General features: G+C 37.1%; 1 protein-coding gene across 4 annotated transcripts in view; it reads right to left on the reverse strand.

The window, feature by feature from the left end:
* The window catches only part of ARHGAP21 (Rho GTPase activating protein 21), an 80,081-nt gene that overhangs the window by 17,789 nt on the left and 42,992 nt on the right, over positions 1-19,300 (reverse strand). For 3 of the 4 annotated variants that reach the window (XM_081343209.1, XM_081343210.1, XM_081343211.1), the window contains 3 exons: positions 18,505-18,583; positions 12,380-12,434; positions 823-2,746 (listed from right to left, as the gene is read on the reverse strand). In XM_081343209.1, coding sequence (XP_081199335.1) covers positions 823-2,746; positions 12,380-12,434; positions 18,505-18,583 — 2,058 coding nt within the window. Of the gene's footprint in view, positions 1-822; positions 2,747-7,820; positions 7,868-12,379; positions 12,435-18,504; positions 18,584-19,300 lie in introns of those variants that run through there. The other variant, XM_081343212.1, reaches the window with a different exon arrangement.

A 19,300-nucleotide genomic window follows, 5' to 3' on the forward strand; every position in this document is an offset into this window, starting at 1 on the left:
AATATCTTGACCAAGAAATGCTTTATTTGGAGCAAATCAATCTATACTGTAGATTGTACTCTTATATTGCACAATTTCTCAGAATAATGGCATTTCTTTTAAAAGAGGTATATAAAATCCTCAAAACCAAAGCTAGTTATATACAATTGAAAGAAAAAAGGTTGATAAAAATTAGTTCTACTGTACCGTCAGGCAAAGAAACATGTCTATAGTCCCATCAGCTGATATACAAAGCAATCTTCCTACAATGAGCTTCACATTAACCAATCTGTAATGCAGTAGAATGTGAAGGATATACCTGAGGAAGCCATAATATCTTAACTGAAATTAAAGAACTAGGTATGTGTTCCACTGGAAAGTTGTGTTATTTTATGGCCTCTTTTTGACTAGCGAATAACTAAGATGTCACTCTTTCAGAAGCCTTCATATTTTTACTTATAAAGCTCATCAAATTATGTTGAACAGAACAAATCATCAGCTATCTAATTAAGGAAATACAGATGGCTGTGATGTCCACATGTTGGGAAAAAAGTAAGACGTTATTATTATAATCTTTATGGTCCCAATTTTTTCTGCACTGGTCTTCCTCTACTGCAGTTTTAGTCTTATTTTTTATGTCTTGGACTAAAATTATTGAAAATCTGGTCTGAGAATAACAAGCTGGTATGTTTAAAGATAGGCACCATGGAGGTTTGAATGCATTTTTAAAATTACTTTTAGAAAACTAACTACAGTGAATAAAACAGTGTATTCATGCAAAAGGATTAAATGGAAAATCCAAATATGAATCAAATTCAGAGAAATAAAAATGGTTTTGCTCACCTATGAATGGAATTGATGCCAAGGAATCATCAGATGGGCAGGAACAAGAGGCTTTCCTTTCTTCTATTTTTCTTATATGAACTTCTCGGCGGGCATCATTGGGTAACCAACAAGTGGTCTCAGAGGCAGGTTCTTGACCATTTACAGCTAAAATATAGGACTGATGTCGCAAAAGTTGTGGGGTTTGATGGCCAGAAGATGACTTTTCCCGCAAGATCACTTCTTCTTCATTTGCCACATCTGTTGCTTGAGCTTCAGGCTGTTTTATAGCTTCGATTTCAAAATTTTGAATCTTTTCTCTGACAGAGACATCTAAATTAACTGAGGTAGTTAAGTGCTCATTCATTTGTGGGACAAATTTGGCAGAAGCTGTATAGGAAATGGGGGAAAGATTAGACTTGCCCATGTCTAGTTTGTGATCTGTTGGACTTTCTGCATGTATCCTGGATTGTTGAATTGGCAAACCATGATAGTGCACATAATTATTTTCTCTTTGGCCTGTGGTAGTAGCACTATCCAGACTCTGATTAGAAGGAAAAGATGGCTTTGCTGCATAACGTACATAGGTCTTCAAAGAACTATTTCTTGTGCTTCTAGTTGTTGAACGAGGTGATCTTTCCTGAAAAGTAGTTGTAGACTTTGAACCTCCAGTACTTGGCATATCCTTGGAAGGCTGCATCAATTTTACATCTGTTGAAATTTTGTGGAACTGAGCAAAGGGTCCCAAGACCTGGCTTTTTATTTGTCTGCCACCTGAAAGACAGACACCAGGAGCCACAGAAAAATTTGAATCACGAAGGGACACCTGAAACGCATGTTGCCATGAAGTTTCATAAATGCCTTGAGGATCATTTTGATCAGTAAGTCCAGTACATTCATATGTAATTTTTTTGGCCGTGCTTGAATCTGCAACAATTTTCTCACTGTGAACATTTTCCACTCCTTCACCCTGTTTACCTAAATAGTTGAAGGAGCGTGCCCTACGACTTCTTGGGCTTATAACTGGTGAAGTTAAAGTATCTTGTGAAGCACTCCTTGGGCACTTTTTGATTAATACAGTATCCTTAACTCTTTCCTGGGATATACTCCTTCGCCGAATAGATACAGACTGTGAAGTCCTATCGTGAGATGTGCTTCTGCAACGTACCTGTGAGCCAATGTAGTAATCTATTGAATGTGGAGATGCTGCTCTTAAACTATCTAACCTTTCTTGTATGGTTCTGAAACCATACTTGGGAAAGCGTTTGTTTTCAATATATTCTTTATAGGTTTTGTAAGTTTTCCAGTCTATGTTACGATGGGCACTTGGAGAAGTGGTGTGATTAACAGAAGGAGAATCTTGACTCTGAGCAGGAGAACTACAACCTGAAGCTCCTTCTGGATGTCCTTCATAGTTTCCAGAATCATTAGCTATTTCTGGGGAATCTGTTGGTCTTGTAAGTGGAGTCTGAGGAAGTACAACGGCAGTGGACATTGAAGAGGAAGGTGAAGTGGTTCGTACTTTTGCTTTTACAGAACTTTGTTCCTTGATACTGTATTTTATATCCCCTGTCTGCTGTGATGGACTAGTATGATTTGTTCTAAGTGATGAAAAATCTACATCATTCTCAGAAGGCACAACAACAGTTCTTACGGTCTCATTACAAACACAGACAGCTGTGTTAGATTTTGCAATATCTTTTGGAGATGGAGGCACTTGTATTTCCTTTCTGTAGGCCTTTTCAAGTTGTGCTGATGTCTGTTCAGCTCTACTATTTGATTGCTTTCCCAGTGATAAGTCAGGAGGTGCTTTCTCCATAGGTAATGCCAGGACAGGAGCTAGGTATGTTAATCGAGGATAACTTATTGGTGGAGGCTCAGGTATGAAAAGAGCATTACCAGTGTAGGCTTCATTGCCTTTCTGGTAGGCATCCTGGGAATATGCCTGTGCACAGAAAATTAAATCACTGTAAGTATCTAGTGGAAAACCATCACCTTATTTCAGGGGCATGAGTATGGTAAAGTTAAATTCCTTGACAGAAATGGATTTCCTTTTTAAAAAGAGTGCAATAGGTGCTCTCTACTACTAAGGGTTCTATTTAGGGAACATGAAATATCAATATTTTTCTATTATTGTTTTCCATGGATTAAAATATGCATGAAAAGTCTCCAAAAAGAAGCATGTTCTCTCTGTGTCTCTCTTCCCCCTCCTCTCTCTCCCCTCCCTCCCTCCCTCTCTCTCCCTCTCCCTCCCTCCCTCTCTCTGCATGTGTTTATTTGTGTATCTGATGTGTATATGTCAAATTGTAGCAAGTGCTGCAAGTGATTAAGAAAAAGAGAGATTGTAAATATATTTTTCCGCCATGACATTTTAAAATTTCCTTTTCCCCTGTGATTTTTTTTTTATATATAGAAGCTAGGTTTCTATAAATATCGACAGGTTAAATTTGTTAGTTTGTTGTCGCATAGAAACAGCAAGAATCCTCTGCATTTGATCTACTGGCTTTTCTAAAAGGCACAATTCCTGTATCTAACATGACTAGACAGTGGCAATGTCTTTGTTGGCAGCCAACGCCCACCCTCCCTCTGAATAAACTTACATGTTACTTATATAAATTCCATATTCTTCACAGTAATGGATTTTTTTAACTCAAAGATGTCATGAATGTACATTATTGGTAAGTATTTTCAAGCACTTCTTAGTGTGAAACACAGTATGTCTTAAGGCAAGATTTCCTTATATACTTCATAATTTTCATCTTGCATTTTAAAAATATGATTCTTAAAGAAATATTTATTTTAAATATTGCATTATTTCTTTTATATTATGTTACTTGTAAAATTATCAACAATAGCATATTTTCAAACTCTGCCCAGAAATTGCAAACAGTATTATTTTATACTTTGCAATGACTTTATGAAATAGTAATAAAAAAATTAAGAATTGACAATGCAGAAATCCTTTCCTGATGCTTTTAAAATAAACAAACACAGCTTATGTGTGGTACTGTATTACAGCATTTCCTGCTCAAACCATAACATGCTTCATTCAGAGAAATCAACATGCCCTGCCTTAGCATTAGACAGGCTGTACAAGCCTAAATGCAATCATAAACATTAGATCAAGAGCAAGTGCTAAGGATGAAAAGGTGAGCCGTTTAAAACACATAGCTTGATAAATTTTACTGCGAGCAATAATTAAATGCAAACAAAGTATTATAAGCTTTTTCTTTAAAAAAATTCAAAATTTTAACACAGACACACAGTAAAGTGATAACAGGATGGCTATTACAATTGAGATTCAGCTAACCAGCAGATCTAGCTTGCTTTCAGCAACTTGCAGGCTTTAAAGATCCAGCTTCTTGCAAATTTATGAAGAAACACATGCCTTACAAAAATCAGAGAAATGGCTACAGTACACTCTTACCAGTGCTCTGATATCCTTTGAAAACTGCAGCTGGCACAAAACAGGAAAACATAGTAAAAGCTGCCTATATATGTAAAGATAGAATTATGTTGTCATATTGATGCCGAATACACAGCAAGCTAAAAATACAGCTATACCGATTTCTTTCGAAGGTACCAAGACGGCTGAGGTTACTGGAGCACACACAATAACTTCAGCCTTCTTGTGAGCATGCCAGTCTCAGGTTTTTTTATACCTGCTTCCTGCATTTATTCCCTAGCTTTCCAGAAAAAAAAGAGAAAAAAACACGTTTGTGCTGCGTTGCTTCAGTGCATCTTTCGTGCTGCAAACGGAGCCCTCTGCTTGTGCCACAAGGCATCCCTTTTGCTACAGCAACATAACAGTCTTTCATCTCGTCTGAGCTGCTACCACCCCTGCTTCCAGATGACGAAACAAGGGCTTTATTATGCATTTTATATCTGTGCACCCCTTCCTCTCATAAATCTGAACAGAGCCAGAAGCCGTCAGCTGACTCTACATCTGACATTAGAAAGATGATTTCAGAATAATTTTCTCATAAAAAAAACACTTTCACCATGTGATCATTTTCATTTTGTATATCTTCGCTGTTCCTACCATGACAAATTAGCAACTAGCTGTATTTCAATCGTAAGGTATATTTGCATGTGTTAGTTATACCAGAAAATATACATTCTGCATTTATATATTTCTCAGATTAGGAGAAGAAAACAGGAAAGCAAATGAACTGGAAAAATGCATCTGGAAAATTAAGCAATGGTGCATTCTAAGGAAACATATATTACTGAGTGACACTCCGAAATATGCTTTTAGTGCTTCACTAGTCTAATGTAGGTACAAACATTTATTCTAAAATCTGCACCTTGGCAAAATTCTGAAAAGCAGGCAATCAAAAAAAGCTTTTAAAAAGCTGTAAGGCTGATTATAATCATCATTTGCAAGCCATTTCCTGGTTCATTTCCTATTAGCAAAAAAGGGGAAATATTAAAAAGCACAAAACATTTAAAATATATAAGAAGATGTCACATTCATCTGGAGCTAAATCTTTTGGAAATCAGGACCTTTTGGAGCAGGCAGCCATAAGAAATTATTATTATTATTATTATTATTATTATTATTATTATTATTATTATTATTATTATTATTATTATTATTATTATTATTATTATTATTATTTATCTTGAAAGCTCAGGTATAGTCATTCATTACAATTTGAAAAGAAAATATTTTATACAGAAAAATATATAAATCAAAGATTGTTGGGGGCAATAAGCTGACTTTGTAATAATGCTGCTGGGGGGGGGGGCAAAAGCCCTAATAAGCAGGCATATACATAGAATGAAGGCTATTGCTAAGCACATTGATTTGTGCTTTAGATTGTAAGCCACCCTGAGTCTTCGGAGAAGGGCGGGATATAAATGGGATTAAAAAAATAAAATAAAATAAATAAATGTTTTACAGTGATATCAAATATATACGGTAAGAGCTCCATGTATAGATACAGCCTTTATATTTATGTTTAGATGATAGAATTTGCAGAAATGACAAAAATGACCTATTAGATAGAGGTACGACAACAAAACTGGAAACCTTTTGTGGACCTTTCACTAAAACTGGAACATAACTGGTATTTATAGATTTGCTGATTAAAAAGGGTTGAATATGGAAAATATTTGTTAGTAACTATTGCGAAGAAGTCACTTATGTGTATATCTTTCCTTTCTCTTGCACTTTCACACCTATTTTGTCTTCTTTCTCCTTTTTTACTTTTACTTCATATAATTTCATGTTTATCTTTTATTTCTATGTAAGTCTCCAGTGGTTACGGCACCAAGAGAGAAGAAGCCAGCTGACTGTGAGTTCTAGTCCTGCCTTAGAGATGAAAGCGAACTGGATGATTTGAAATCTGATTCACAGAGTTGTGGGGGAAAATAGGAGGAGGAATGAGTATTAGATATGTTTGCTGCCTTTAGCTATTTGTAACAATAATAAAGGTGTGATAAAAAAATTCTGAATAACAATAATGCTCAGCACTGTCCGAATATACAGCCAAGATATTGCAATGGAGTTTGGACTGGACAAATGTGCTACCCTTACCATCAACAGGGGAAAAATTGTAAAAAGTAACAGAATGAAGATGCCCTGTGGAAATAACATCAAAAGCACTGATGAAGAAGATCACCACATATATCCTTCAGGCTGTCAGCACCAAGCACACTGAAGACAAGAAGAAGGTTAATACAGGTAATCCTTCACTTGCCACAGTTGTTAAGTGAAACACTACAGTTGTTAAATTTGTAATATGAATTTGGCTTCCCCATTAACTTTGCTTGTCCAAAGGTCGCAAAAGGTGATCACCTGATCCCAGGATAGTACAAGTGTCAGTTACCAAGCATCTGAATTTTGATCACTTGACCAAGGGGATGCTGCAATGGTTGTAAGTGTGAAAAATGATCATCAGTTACTTTTTTCAGCACCATTATAATTTCAAACAGTCCTTAAATAAACTGTTGTAAGTTGAGGACTACCTGTAATGAATATATCAGAAAAGTGAAAAAGATCTTAAAGTCCAAAATAGGTGATTAACACCTGGGCATTCAAGTCATTAGATATTCAACTGTAATAGTGGACTAGATTCAAGCTATCAACTGGAAGCCTTGAATAGGAAGACCAGAAACAACAAATCATTCCCTTCATCCACATTGCAACGTTGACAGTCCACGGAACATAGGTTAGGGTGAAATGTTGCAAGTATAACAGACAGTTAAAGAAAAAAGGGCATTGGAAGATTATCTGAAGGACAGTGAAAAAGAGTCACTGAAGCTAGGACACCATGAAGGCTTACTGAATATCAGAAACCAAATAAAGCCAGAAAAGAGACATGGTAGTGCAAAGTATTACATGGCCTGTTCTTAAAAAAAACAACAAGCAAAATAAATAACAATCAGATCTGCCAATAACTAAAAGCAGGAAAGTTAAAGAGACAGCTAATTCTCACAGAATAAGACAAAGCCTTAAGAAAAAGTGCTTATAAAGCCAGAATTAAGATGACAGCAACTGACAGAAAAGTCCCTCTCTGCAAAGAAACTGAAGAAACAGTGGATCACATCATTAGCTGCTGCATGATTGCACAGGCTGATTACAAAGTATCAACATAACAAAGTAACAACAATGGTGCATTGGAATAGCTCAGAGGTCCCCAACCTTTTGGGCACCAGGGACCAGTTCTGGGGAGACAGGTTTTTCCATGGACTGGAGAGTGCGTGGTTTTGTGTGCTGCCTGCATCCCGCAGATGGGGCTTTGCTTGTTCGTACGGACCAGTTGCTGGCATGCCACGGCCTGGTGCTGGTCCATTGACTGGGGGTTGGGGACCCCTGGAATAGCTACTAAAAATATTGTTTTTTGCAAGCAAGATTTGGTGCGACGATAAAGCACATAAAGAAATAGAAAATAAAAGAAGCTTGAATTACTGTCACCAGTCTTAGATTGTTAATCTAACTGTAGATTATGCACACACAGAAACATTTGTTGATTAGAAAGGCAAAAAAGTCTGGATAGTGGATGTGGCAGTACCTGGAGACAGCAAAACGGAAGAGAAAGAACTGGAGAAAATCACAAAATACAAAGACCTGCAAATAGAAACAAAATGGCTTGGCAAAAAAAGCAGAAAACAAAACAACAATAACAACAACAACAACAAATCTATTACCAGTAGTAAAAGATATCTTGGGTGCAATTCCAAAACATCTGGAGCACCACTTGAACACAATCTGCATTGACAAAATAGTCATCAGTCAATTACAAAAGTCAGTTTTATATCTTGCAATAATATATTTAATATTATTAAGCGAAAACATTTGCCTATCCCAGGTCCATGGAGAAGACTCAATAAGTGGGGAAAAAATGCCGAATCCAGTCTAAACAACTGACTGTGCAACCAACCATAAAAGAATGCTTACTAATCCTAAAGATACAGGTAGTTCTCGACTTACAACAGTTCATTTAATGACCTTTTGAAGTTATAAAAGTGACCTATGATGGTTTTTCACATTTATGATTGTTGCTACATCCCCATGCTCATGTGATCAAAATTCAAACGCTTAGCAACTGACTCATATTTTGACGATTGCAGTCCTGGGATCAAGTGATCATCTTTTGTGACTTTCTGACAAGCAAAGTCAATGGGGAAGCCAGATTTCCTTAATAACTGTGGCAAGAATGGATGTAAACTAGTTCAAAATTCACTTAACAACTGTCTCCCTTATTTTGGGCTCAATTGTCATACCTCAAGAACTACTTGTAATGATTGTTGATGTCTGTTAACCCTAAGACTTTTAATATATTGAAAATATAGTGGGTGTAGGATTAAGTTATGGATTGTTAATGTTGTATGCCACCTGGAGTCACTATGTATGAGTTGGGTGAATACATTTGTTCAATCAATCAATCAATCTCATCAATCACTATATTTTGAAGCCTATATTTTGAAGCAAAATATTTTAAACACTTTTTGCAACTTTAATAAGATTTTGTTTTGAGCGAGTTTAAAATCAGCACTTTAAATGACAGAAGCAATCATTTTAAACCACATCCTGAATTTCTGAATGTAAACAAACATATGTTTTGAAAAATTTAACTGGGAATGTTCACGCCTGGACATACATACATAGATTACCTTAATGGATAAAAAAGGAACATTTTTTCCTTTTTTGAAAGTTAAAGCACATACTCTTGCAAAGTTTAGATAGATGACAGGTCAAATTGGTTGGGTAAATAGAACTGTAGAAAATTATAAACTGTAGGCCTGTTTTGCAAGGGGAAAAATTACTATTCTTGAAATATATTTATCAGTATTCGAGTAGACTATTTATGTATAAGTTGAGCTTTTTCTTTTTCTATGCATATATCTATAGCTATATATATCTATATATCTATCTATGTCTTTGTCTATGTCTATATCTTGTTTAGCTCTGTTCTTTTTCTCCCCCTTTTTGTAGCTTGTATTTTAATATGAATAAAATAAAAAATTATTGAAAAAAAGTTAAAAACACATACTTTTGCAAAGCTTTCTGATAGACGTAATCCATCAGAAAGCGAAAAAAAAGAATATTACAACATATCCTATTTTGAGCCCGAGGGAAAATAAAAGGTGGTAAAAGCTTTAGGCTCCTATGTACAAAATTACTTAAGGCTAATTCCACCACTTTAATTTTATTTTACTTTGAATTATTTTTGTAAACAGTGATGACTCAGGATGCTAGCCTGACCCTGACTCTGAAAGCCTACATTATAAAAAGACTTCATCATTGTCTGATGAATTGTTGACATGAGCAAGAACAAATTAAGGGGTACACAGAAAGTAGTCATTAAAAACTTTTCTGTAGACTTAGCAGGCCTGAAGCTCTCTGGCTCATCCTAAGTATTCTAACAAGCAAAATGGTTTCGTTGAATTGACAACCTTTAGATATTGTATTGAGGAAGACAAAAAATCATTTTCAATTTGGCTCCAATGTTTGATAATGAGGAAGGATTTTTATGATTCAGGCTTTCAGTGTCTGGGTCATAACACCTTAATCTTTATACTTGTTGCGAAACTTAAAATAACAGATGGTATAACAGTTTCCTATGTATTCTCCTCAAACAGGATGTTTGGTTCATGAGAGCAGAGTCTCTTCTTCTAAGCCAGGGGTGTCAAACTGGTGGCCCATAGGCCGGATGTGTCACACGTAAGCCACACCCACCCCAGCTCCGCAAAGGCAAAAAACATCGTAATATGTCACGATACATCATGTGACACAGCTGAGTTTGACACCCGTCTTCTAGGCCTTTCCTAAGGAGGCCCATGGATCGATTTTACCTCAAACAAGTCAGCCTGCATGCTGCTTGAACAAAGACCCCTGCTTCAGCCCCAAAGCTAGTTAAAACCAAGTAATGCCAGAGGACTTCTATGTGTTAACTATAACAATAGTTAAAATCTGATATTGTATTATGTTTTATACACTGCTGTAGGTAACTAGATTGGTAGATTGTTTACTTGCAAAAGCAAACATAGAGCTAATGGACCAACATCTAAAAACTACCATCACCTTTCTTTTTCCATTGCTGGGTCATGGGACAAAACAAAGAGCAGAGGAAGCAAAGGAAATTCCTAAGATCACTTCTGATGAATGGAAACCAAGCAAATAAAAGTGGTTTTCCTATTAGAAGTATATTCATAATCCCAATTTACATTAAGTTTCAGTAAAATTTTATGTTCAAATTCTGTCAGTATTTATCTGTCAAAAAAGTGAAAGAATCTATCTGAAACATTTTGCATATTAAAGAGAATGGCAAACATGTTTTACTTAGTTCAAGAGGAAAATAATTTCTTCAACAAGTTTCTATATTTTTCTGAAGATTATCAGATTATTTTCACTTTATAGATGTATTCCTCGATTTACAGCCATTTGTTTAGTGACCGTTTGAAGTTACAACAGCACTGAAAAAAGTGACTTATGACTGTTGCAGCATCCCCCTGGTCACGTGATCAAAATTTGGATGCTTAGCAACTGACATGTATTTATGATGCTTGCAGTATCCTGGGGTCACATGATCCTTCTGCAACTTTCTGCCTAGCAAAGTCAATGGGGAAGCCAGATTCATTTAACAACCATTGTTAGTAACTGAAAAAATGCAGTGATTCACTTAACAACTATGGCAAAAAGGGTGCAAAATGAGACAAAACTCACTTAACAACTATCTTGCTCAGTAATAGAAATTTTGGGCTCAATTGTAGTCATAAGTCGAGGACTACCTATATACATTTTTCAGTATCCTTTTCAAGCTAATAACATTTATAAAATAGTATAGAAACTTTATTGATTTAGTCATTTGACCATAACAAACTATAACACTAATATTAATAAACAAATAGACACAAAGGAAACAATAGGACTTGACAATCCTTGACAATCAGCACCCCAGCAGTTAACCCCAAAATGATCTAAACATTCTGTCCTCTTTGAAATGGCTCTTGATATAAAGGATACATTTTTTGCTAGTGATATGCAGGTTCATGTGCTGCAAAAGGTAAGGCAGTTTCTCCTGAGTACTCCAGTATTTTTAGTTGTTAAATGAAATCTAAATAAGCTGCTCTTTCTGCAAAGTATAATTTGCTGTAAAAAAAATGTCAAACTGTCTTCAATGCCTGGTGGTCCACAAATACACAGTTTTTCTTCAAATGGAACTCCCATATTTTGCCAGGGAGACTCATTGTTTGAAACAAGCTCTAGAAAGAGCTCTTTTAAGACACTAAAGCAGTGGTGGGATTCAAATATGTGAACAACCAGTACTCTGTGTGGATGCTGCTTCCAGAAGTCCATTCTGGGGCTGGGCAACAAAAAATTAGCTACCGGTTCTGCTGAACTGGTGCGAACTGGCTGAACCCCACCTCTGCACTGAGGCAAATAAATTTTAAATGTTTTTCCAATTAGGAGGCTGATTTGTGTTGAGCCAGTCACTACCAAAGATTTAAAAAAAATAAGTATGCAATATAATCTTAGAAAGTCACAGTAGCGACTTTGTTTGAAAAATTTCCTGGCCTTTAGATCTAAATGGACTGGGAATTGGATGGAGAATCCCTATAGTGAGATGATATATCTGAAAGCAGAATCACTCAATCTCAAGGTAGCATGTCATGCAACTGTTCCTTGAAACACGGTTTGGGTACTCTATGTGGATCCATAGAAAAGATCTTCAGTCACTAGTTGAATTATTATTAGATGGGTTTGTATAGGGAGTGTACCCAAACCTGCGTTTACTGCTGCAGTTGGTATAGATTTATCTACCCCCAAGATACATTTCAGAAGAGTAGACTGCACCTGTTCCATAAGAAGGCAACATAATTTATATTCATTTCACTAAAATGAACTATAACAAACACAAAAAGTATTTTATCTGTAGTTCATTTTTACCTATTTTTATAGCACTAAAACTGCAAAAATAAATAAAATAAAAGAGGTGGTATTTATAATTTATAAATACAGAAATAGTATTATTCAAAGTTTCATTACTTTTAATATGCTAATTAAAGACCTGAACCTGAATATTATGGAGACTTTGATTTTAGATTTCAGATCAGAAGTATAACTTACAAGTTGAAGAATGTCCTCATCTTTTGGCATAACACTAAGTTCCAACTCATCATCACTGTGGGGAAAAATAAATACACAACTTTGTTATCAGGGAATTAAACTAATATACTAATAATGTGAAAATGTATTTCATTTCTAACTATAAAATCAGGAATGTTAATAACTTTAATAGTTACTCTTTTTCAAAAATCCAGCAGAGAATATAACAAAAACCCAGCACAGAACATATTTATTTTTCTTAACACTATTTGCTCTGAGTCACTAGTACTTTTTAAAGCACTAACACTTGCATTCATCTTCAAAATTACCTACATGTAGATAATTTATTATGCAGAAATAAATGATGAAATCAATGTATTCCTGCCACTTATAAAAATAAATTAAATAAATTAAAATAAAACAAAACAAATCATTTAGGATATCTCCTGTTCATACTGTGCAGTTTCCAGTGTAAACACAAATAGTCCTTGACTTACGATAATTGAGCTCAACATTTCTGTTGCTGACTTCTGCCCCATTTTATGACGTTTCTTTCTCATCACAGTTGTTAAGTGAATCGCCACAATTGTTAAATTAGTCAAACTGTTGCTAAATGAATCTGGCTATCTCATTGATTTTGTTTGTCAGAAGGTTACAAAAGATGATCAAATGACCCCAGGATACTGCAAATGTCATAAATATGAACCAGTTGCCAAGCATCCAAATTTAGATCACATGACCATGGGGATGCTGCAACAGTTGTAAGTGTGAAAAACCTCTCCGAACGAGCGGAGGTGCGCGTGCACCTCTCCAAACCTTTGGAGAGGTGCGTGCGCACCTCCGCGCAAACAGGCAGCGGCGCCGCTCTTTGGGAAAGCTGCCGCGGCACGTTTGCAGCCTGCCAAAGGCGGCAGCTCTGCAAACGGGCCGTCGCCGTCGTGCAAACGGTTCCATCATACATTAAAAAAATGGCAACCGCGCGCGTCCGCACATGCGTTTTCTGCGCATGCGCGTGCATGGACGCACGTACGCGGCTCCCACTTTTTTGTGTGTGTGATGGAACCGGTTCCCAGTGGCTCTTTTCCTTTTTCAGGTTGCCGACCCCTGTCTTAGAGGAATAGAATCGTACATGCTTTAATAAAAAAAAAACCAGACCTCAAAGAGTTACAAATTAACATCTAAATCCTGACACTGTATTTTCTTTTAATCCATGCTTGATTATTTTATAAAATTCTCAAAATTACATGAGAAATTCAAGATGTACTTACATATTTTTAAAAAACTTCGTATTATTCCAAAAGTAAACAGTATATGTATGTTTGCGCTATAAAACTACAGAATATTTGGGAGCTTATAAAAGAATACTTAATATAAATGTTTGAAATACTTGTGTATAGACTTTTAACATTCAAAAAAAGGGTTTTCACTGAATGTTGATTTTCCATTACCATAAGATTTGCAATCTCTCTTTTGGAATACAAGACGTGCTAAAGAAGAGGTAGGACCTTGTGGTCTTCTGAGTACTGTCAGATTGCTTTACCTAGATTTTTGGCAATTCTAATAGAGCTGATTGGAATGAGGATCAACAACATCTGGAAGTTAATGGCTCTGGCCCTGTTCCCACATCGTGGTTAATTAGGCCAACAGGGAAAGGAATTTTTGGGCTCAAAAAAAAAGAAGAAAAAAAAGAATTAACTGACCTAATAAATAAATCCCAGGGGCTAGTATTTAGCACAAAATAGCACCACACTTTAGTTAGTTAGTTAGTTGCGAAGTCGTGTCCAATCCATCGCGACCCTATGGACAACGTTCCTCCAGGCCTTCCTGTCCTCTACCATCTTCTGGAGTCCATTTAAGCTCACGCCTACTGCTTCAGTAACTCCATCCAGCCACCTCATTCTCTGTCGTCACCTTCTTCTATTGCCCTCAATCTTTCCCAGCATTAGGCTCTTCTCCAGTGAGTCCTTCCTTCTCATTAGGTGGCCAAAGTATTTGAGTTTTAGCTTCAGGATCTGGCCTTCTAAAGAGCAGTCAGGGTTGATCTCCTCTAGGACTGACCGGTTTGATCGCTTTGCGGTCCAAGGGACTCACAGGAGTCTTCTCCAGCACCAGAGTTCAAAGGCCTCAATTCTTTGGCGCTCAGCCTTTTTTATGGTCCAACTTTCACTGCCATACATTGCAACTGGGAAGGCCATAGCCTTGACTATATGCACTTTTGTTGACAGGGTGATGTCTCTGCTTTTTAGTGTGCTGTCTAGATTTGCCATGGCTTTCCTCCCGAGGAGCAAGCACCTTTTAATTTCTTGGCTACACTCCCCATCTGCAGTGATCTTGGAGCCCAGGAAAATAAAATCTGTCACTACCTCCATTTCTTCCCCATCTATTTGCCAGGAATTGAGAGGGCCGGATGCCATGATCTTGGTTTTCTTAATGTTTAGTTTCAACCCAACTTTTGCACTCTCCTTCTTCACTCGCAACAAGAGACTCTTCAGTTCCTCTTCACTTTCTGCCATTAGAGTGGTATCATCTGCATATGTTAGGTTGTTGATATTTCTTCCGGCAATCTTAATTCCAACTTTTGATTCATCTAGCCCTGCCTTTCTCATGATGTGCTCTGCATATAAGTTAAATAGGCAAGGTGACAGTATACAGCCTTGCCGGACTCCTTTCCCAATTTTGAACCAATCAGTGGTTCTGTGTCCAGTTCTCACTGTTGCTTCTTGGCCCGCATATAGGTTTCTCAAGAGACAAATAAGATGATCTGGTACACCCATCTCTTTAAGGACTTGCCACAGTTTGTTATGATCCACACAATCAAAGGCTTTCGCATAGTTAATGAAGCAGAAGTAGATGTTTTTCTGGAACTCCCTAGCTTTCTCCATGATCCAGCGTATGTTGGCAATTTGATCTCTAGTTCTTCTGCCTCTTCGAAATCCTGCCTGTACTTCTGGTAGTTCTCGATCCACATACTGCTGAAGTCTAGCTTGTAGGATTTTAAGCATAACTTTACTAGCATGAGAAATGAGTGCAATGGTGCGATAGTTTGAACATTCTTTGGCACTGCCTTTCTTTGGAATTGGAATGTAAACTGATCTTTTCCAATCCTGTGGCCACTGTTGAGTTTTCCAAATTTGCTGTCACATTGAGTGTAGCACTTTTACTGCATCGTCTTTTAAGATTTTGAATAGCTCAGCTGGAATACTGTCACCTCCACTAGCTTTGTTGTTGCTCAGCTTTTCTAAGGCCCACTTCACTTCACATTCTAGGATGTCTGGCTCAAGGTCAGTGACCACCTCATTGTTATTATCAAAGACGTTAAGCTCATTCTTGTATAGTTCTTCTGTGTATTTTTGCCACCTCTTCTTAATCTCTTCTGCCTCTGTTAGGTCCCTGCCATTTTGGTCCTTTATGATGCCCATTTTTGCATTAAACGTTCCCTTCATCTCTCCAATTTTCTTGAAAAGATCTCTGGTCTTCCCTATTCTATTGTTTTCTTCTATTTCTTTGCACTGTTCATTTAAGAAGGCATTCTTATCTCTTCTACCTATTCTCTGGAATTCTGCATTCAATTGGGCGTATCTTTCTTTTTCTCCCTTGCCTTTCGCTTCCCTCCTTTTCTCAGCTATTTGCAAAGCTTCCTCAGACAGCCATTTTGCTTTCTTGCATTTCTTTTTCTTTGGGATGGTTTTGGTTTCTACCTCTTGTACAATGTTGCGAACCTCTGTCCATAGTTCTTCAGGCATCCTGTCTATCAGATCTAATTCCTTAAATCTATTTGTCACCTCTACTGTATATTCAACAGGGATATGATTTAATTCATACCTGACTGGCCTAGCGCTTTTCCCTACTTTCTTCAGTTTAAGCCTAAACTTTGCAATGAGAAGCTCATGGTCTGAGCCACAGTCAGCTCCTGGTCTTGTTTTTACTGACTGTATAGAGCTTCTCCATCTTTGGCTGCAGAGCATATAGTCAATCTGATTTCTGTGTTGTCCGTCTGGTGATGTCCATGTGTAGAGCCGTCTCTTGGGTTGTTGGAAAAGAGTGTTTGCTATGACCATCGTATTCTCTTGAGAAAATTCTATCAGTCTGTGCCCTGCTTCATTTTGTACTCCAAGGCCAAACTTGCCTGTTATTCCGCTTATCTTTTGGCTTCCTACTTTAGCATTCCAGTCCCCCATGATGATAAGGACATCATTTTTTGGTGTTAGTTCTATAAGGTGCTGTAGGGCTTCATAGAACTGGTCAATTTCATCCTCTTCAGCACTGGTGGTTGGGGCATAGACTTGGACTACTGTGATATTGAATGGTTTGCCTTGGATTCGAACTGAGATCATTCTGTCATTTTGAGGATTGTATTCCAGTATTGCTTTTCCTACTCTTTTATTGACTATGAAGGCTACTCCATTTCTTCTGAGGGATTCTTGCCCGCAGTAGTATACCTTATGGTCATCTGAATTAAATTCATCCATTCCTGTCCATTTTAGTTCGCTGATACCTAAGATGTCGATGTTCAGTCTTGTCATCTCTTCTTTGACCACGTCCAGCTTGCCTTCATTCATGGATCTTACATTCCAGGTTCCTATGGAGAAAAAATCTTTACAGCATCGGACTTTCCTTTCACCACCAGACATATCCACAGCTGAGCGTCCTTTCGGCTTTGGCCCAGTCGCTTCTTTCTTTCTAGCGCTACTAGTACTAGCCCTCTGCTCTTCCCCAGTAGCATATTGGACGCCTTCCGACCTGAGGGGCTCATCTTCCAGCGTCATATCATTTTGCCTTTTGGTACTGTCCATAGGGTTTTCATGGCAAAGATACTGGAGTGGATTGCCATTTCCTTCTCCAGTGGATCACATTTTGTCAGAACTCTCTGCTATGACCTTTCCGTCTTGGGTGGCCCTGCACGGCATAGCTCATAGCTTCACTGAATTACGCAAGCCCCTTCGCCACGACAAGGCAGTAATCCATGAAGGGGAGCACCACACTTACAAAGGATTAAATTAATTCCAGCTATCTAGCCATGTTTTGGGAACACCAAATCCCAGTCAACTGCTCTTTTTTGTTTACACAGACCTGCAAGAAACAGAGGTGGAAAGAACAGGCCGAATTCAATCTCCCAAACAGTTTGCCTGGCCATTCAGAAAGGGATTACTAATGAAGCCTACCAGTATTTCCAGGGAGAAGAGTCCATTTGTGGGTTACCAGGCATTTTCTGAATGAACATGTATAGTTCTTGTGATCGAGCAGTTGTTCAGCAGCCATTCAAATGGCACTTAATAAGGGGGACTTACACATCCTTATAATTGCAACTATCACAGTGTTCCTGTAGTCAGATGGCTTCAATTTGAGCACTTGATAACTGGCTCATAATTATGACAGTCACAGCATTTCAGAGTTACATGATCATCACCTTCACTGCTGGCCTCCATCAAGCAAAGTCAATGGAGAAGTTAGCAGGGGGTCCACAAATCATGTGACTGCAGGATACTGTGCCTGTACAGGAGACATGTCAAACTCACAACATTGCTGGTAATGGGGTAGGCATGGCTTCCACATGATGCGTCCGGCCCACGGGCCAGCAGTTCGACACCCCTGCTGTACAGGATTCATCTAGGGATGGCAATTAGAACTGTCACAATTGCAGTTGTAAATTGGCATGATCAGGTGACATTGCACTTTACAATTATGTTGCTTAGTGACAGAATTACTGGTCCCAATTGTGGTTGATACCTATATTCCTGAAGAATGACTTTTAACCCAACTAGTGTGATTGCAAACCAAACATAAGAAAACTTGACTTGGTTAGTGAATGACTAGATTAAGTATATTATGGAAAGATAACACCTATAAAGTCTGGCATAAGATGCAGTAAAATTCGCTTCAGAATTATTTTCATTCTTGTAAATGTTATCAACAAGAAAAGCCAGACTGAAATGCTTAAACTGCAAGAGGAAAAACTAGATGTTTTTAACCATTCACCTTCATTTGTTAACCATTTGATTTTGAGGTTTAATTATAATTCATCATATGTTATGATCACAGAATAAAACAATTTCATAAATCAATCAATACTTTTTGAAGATATATTTTATATGAAAATAAATATTTTATATTAAAATTCAAATTATATTTAAAAATAAATGGTTTACCTGTTCTGAATTAAAGCAATTACTTGAGAAAATGTCTTTCCTATGACACTTTCTCTGTTCACTTTTATAATTCTGTCACCTACAGATAAAAAAGGAAACAAAGTCATTCTTTTCTTGATTTAAAGCTGACACAATTTTTTTAACAAAAGGGGAATTAAAAACAATTCTAATTTTCTTCTTTACATCTACTATAACACCTTAAATTAGGAGATGAGTCATGGCAACTGGACTTAAAGTTGCCATGGCTCACCTTCCAGAAAATTGTACCTGGATGACTGAGAAACTTTGATACCGTAACTAGGATTATTCTAAAAATAACAGGGATGTTATCATGGATGAAATCTACAAGTGTGGAACTCATTTATTATTCCAGATCTCATGGCATATACACAACATGGATCTCACAATATGAAAATACATAATGATGTCTTGCCTTTTTCTAGCAATATATGAAGTAGTCATGGCTTTCAAAACTCATTAACTCTTTTAAAAATCCACCAATTTTTTTTAATGAGCTAATGGAAATGAAGGAATTTCCACCATAGTCAAATAACCATTAAATTGTTAGTGGTGTTATATGCAGGGCTTTTTTTCTCATAGAATGCTCAGAATGGAGTTCCGGCACCTTTTTTGGATGGAACCTTGTAGGGTAGGCAAGGTGGTTTGTATGACATGTGTGAATTCCGGCACCTTTTTCTTTTACAAAAAAAGCACTGGTTATATGCATATGTAAAACATGTAAAATGTATTCATGAATATAAAATGTCAGAGTTATCAGGACTGATTTGCCAAACAA

Source organism: Vipera berus (genome assembly GCF_964194415.1).
Source record: "Vipera berus genome assembly, chromosome: Z".
Classification (NCBI taxonomy): Eukaryota; Metazoa; Chordata; class Lepidosauria; order Squamata; family Viperidae; genus Vipera; species Vipera berus.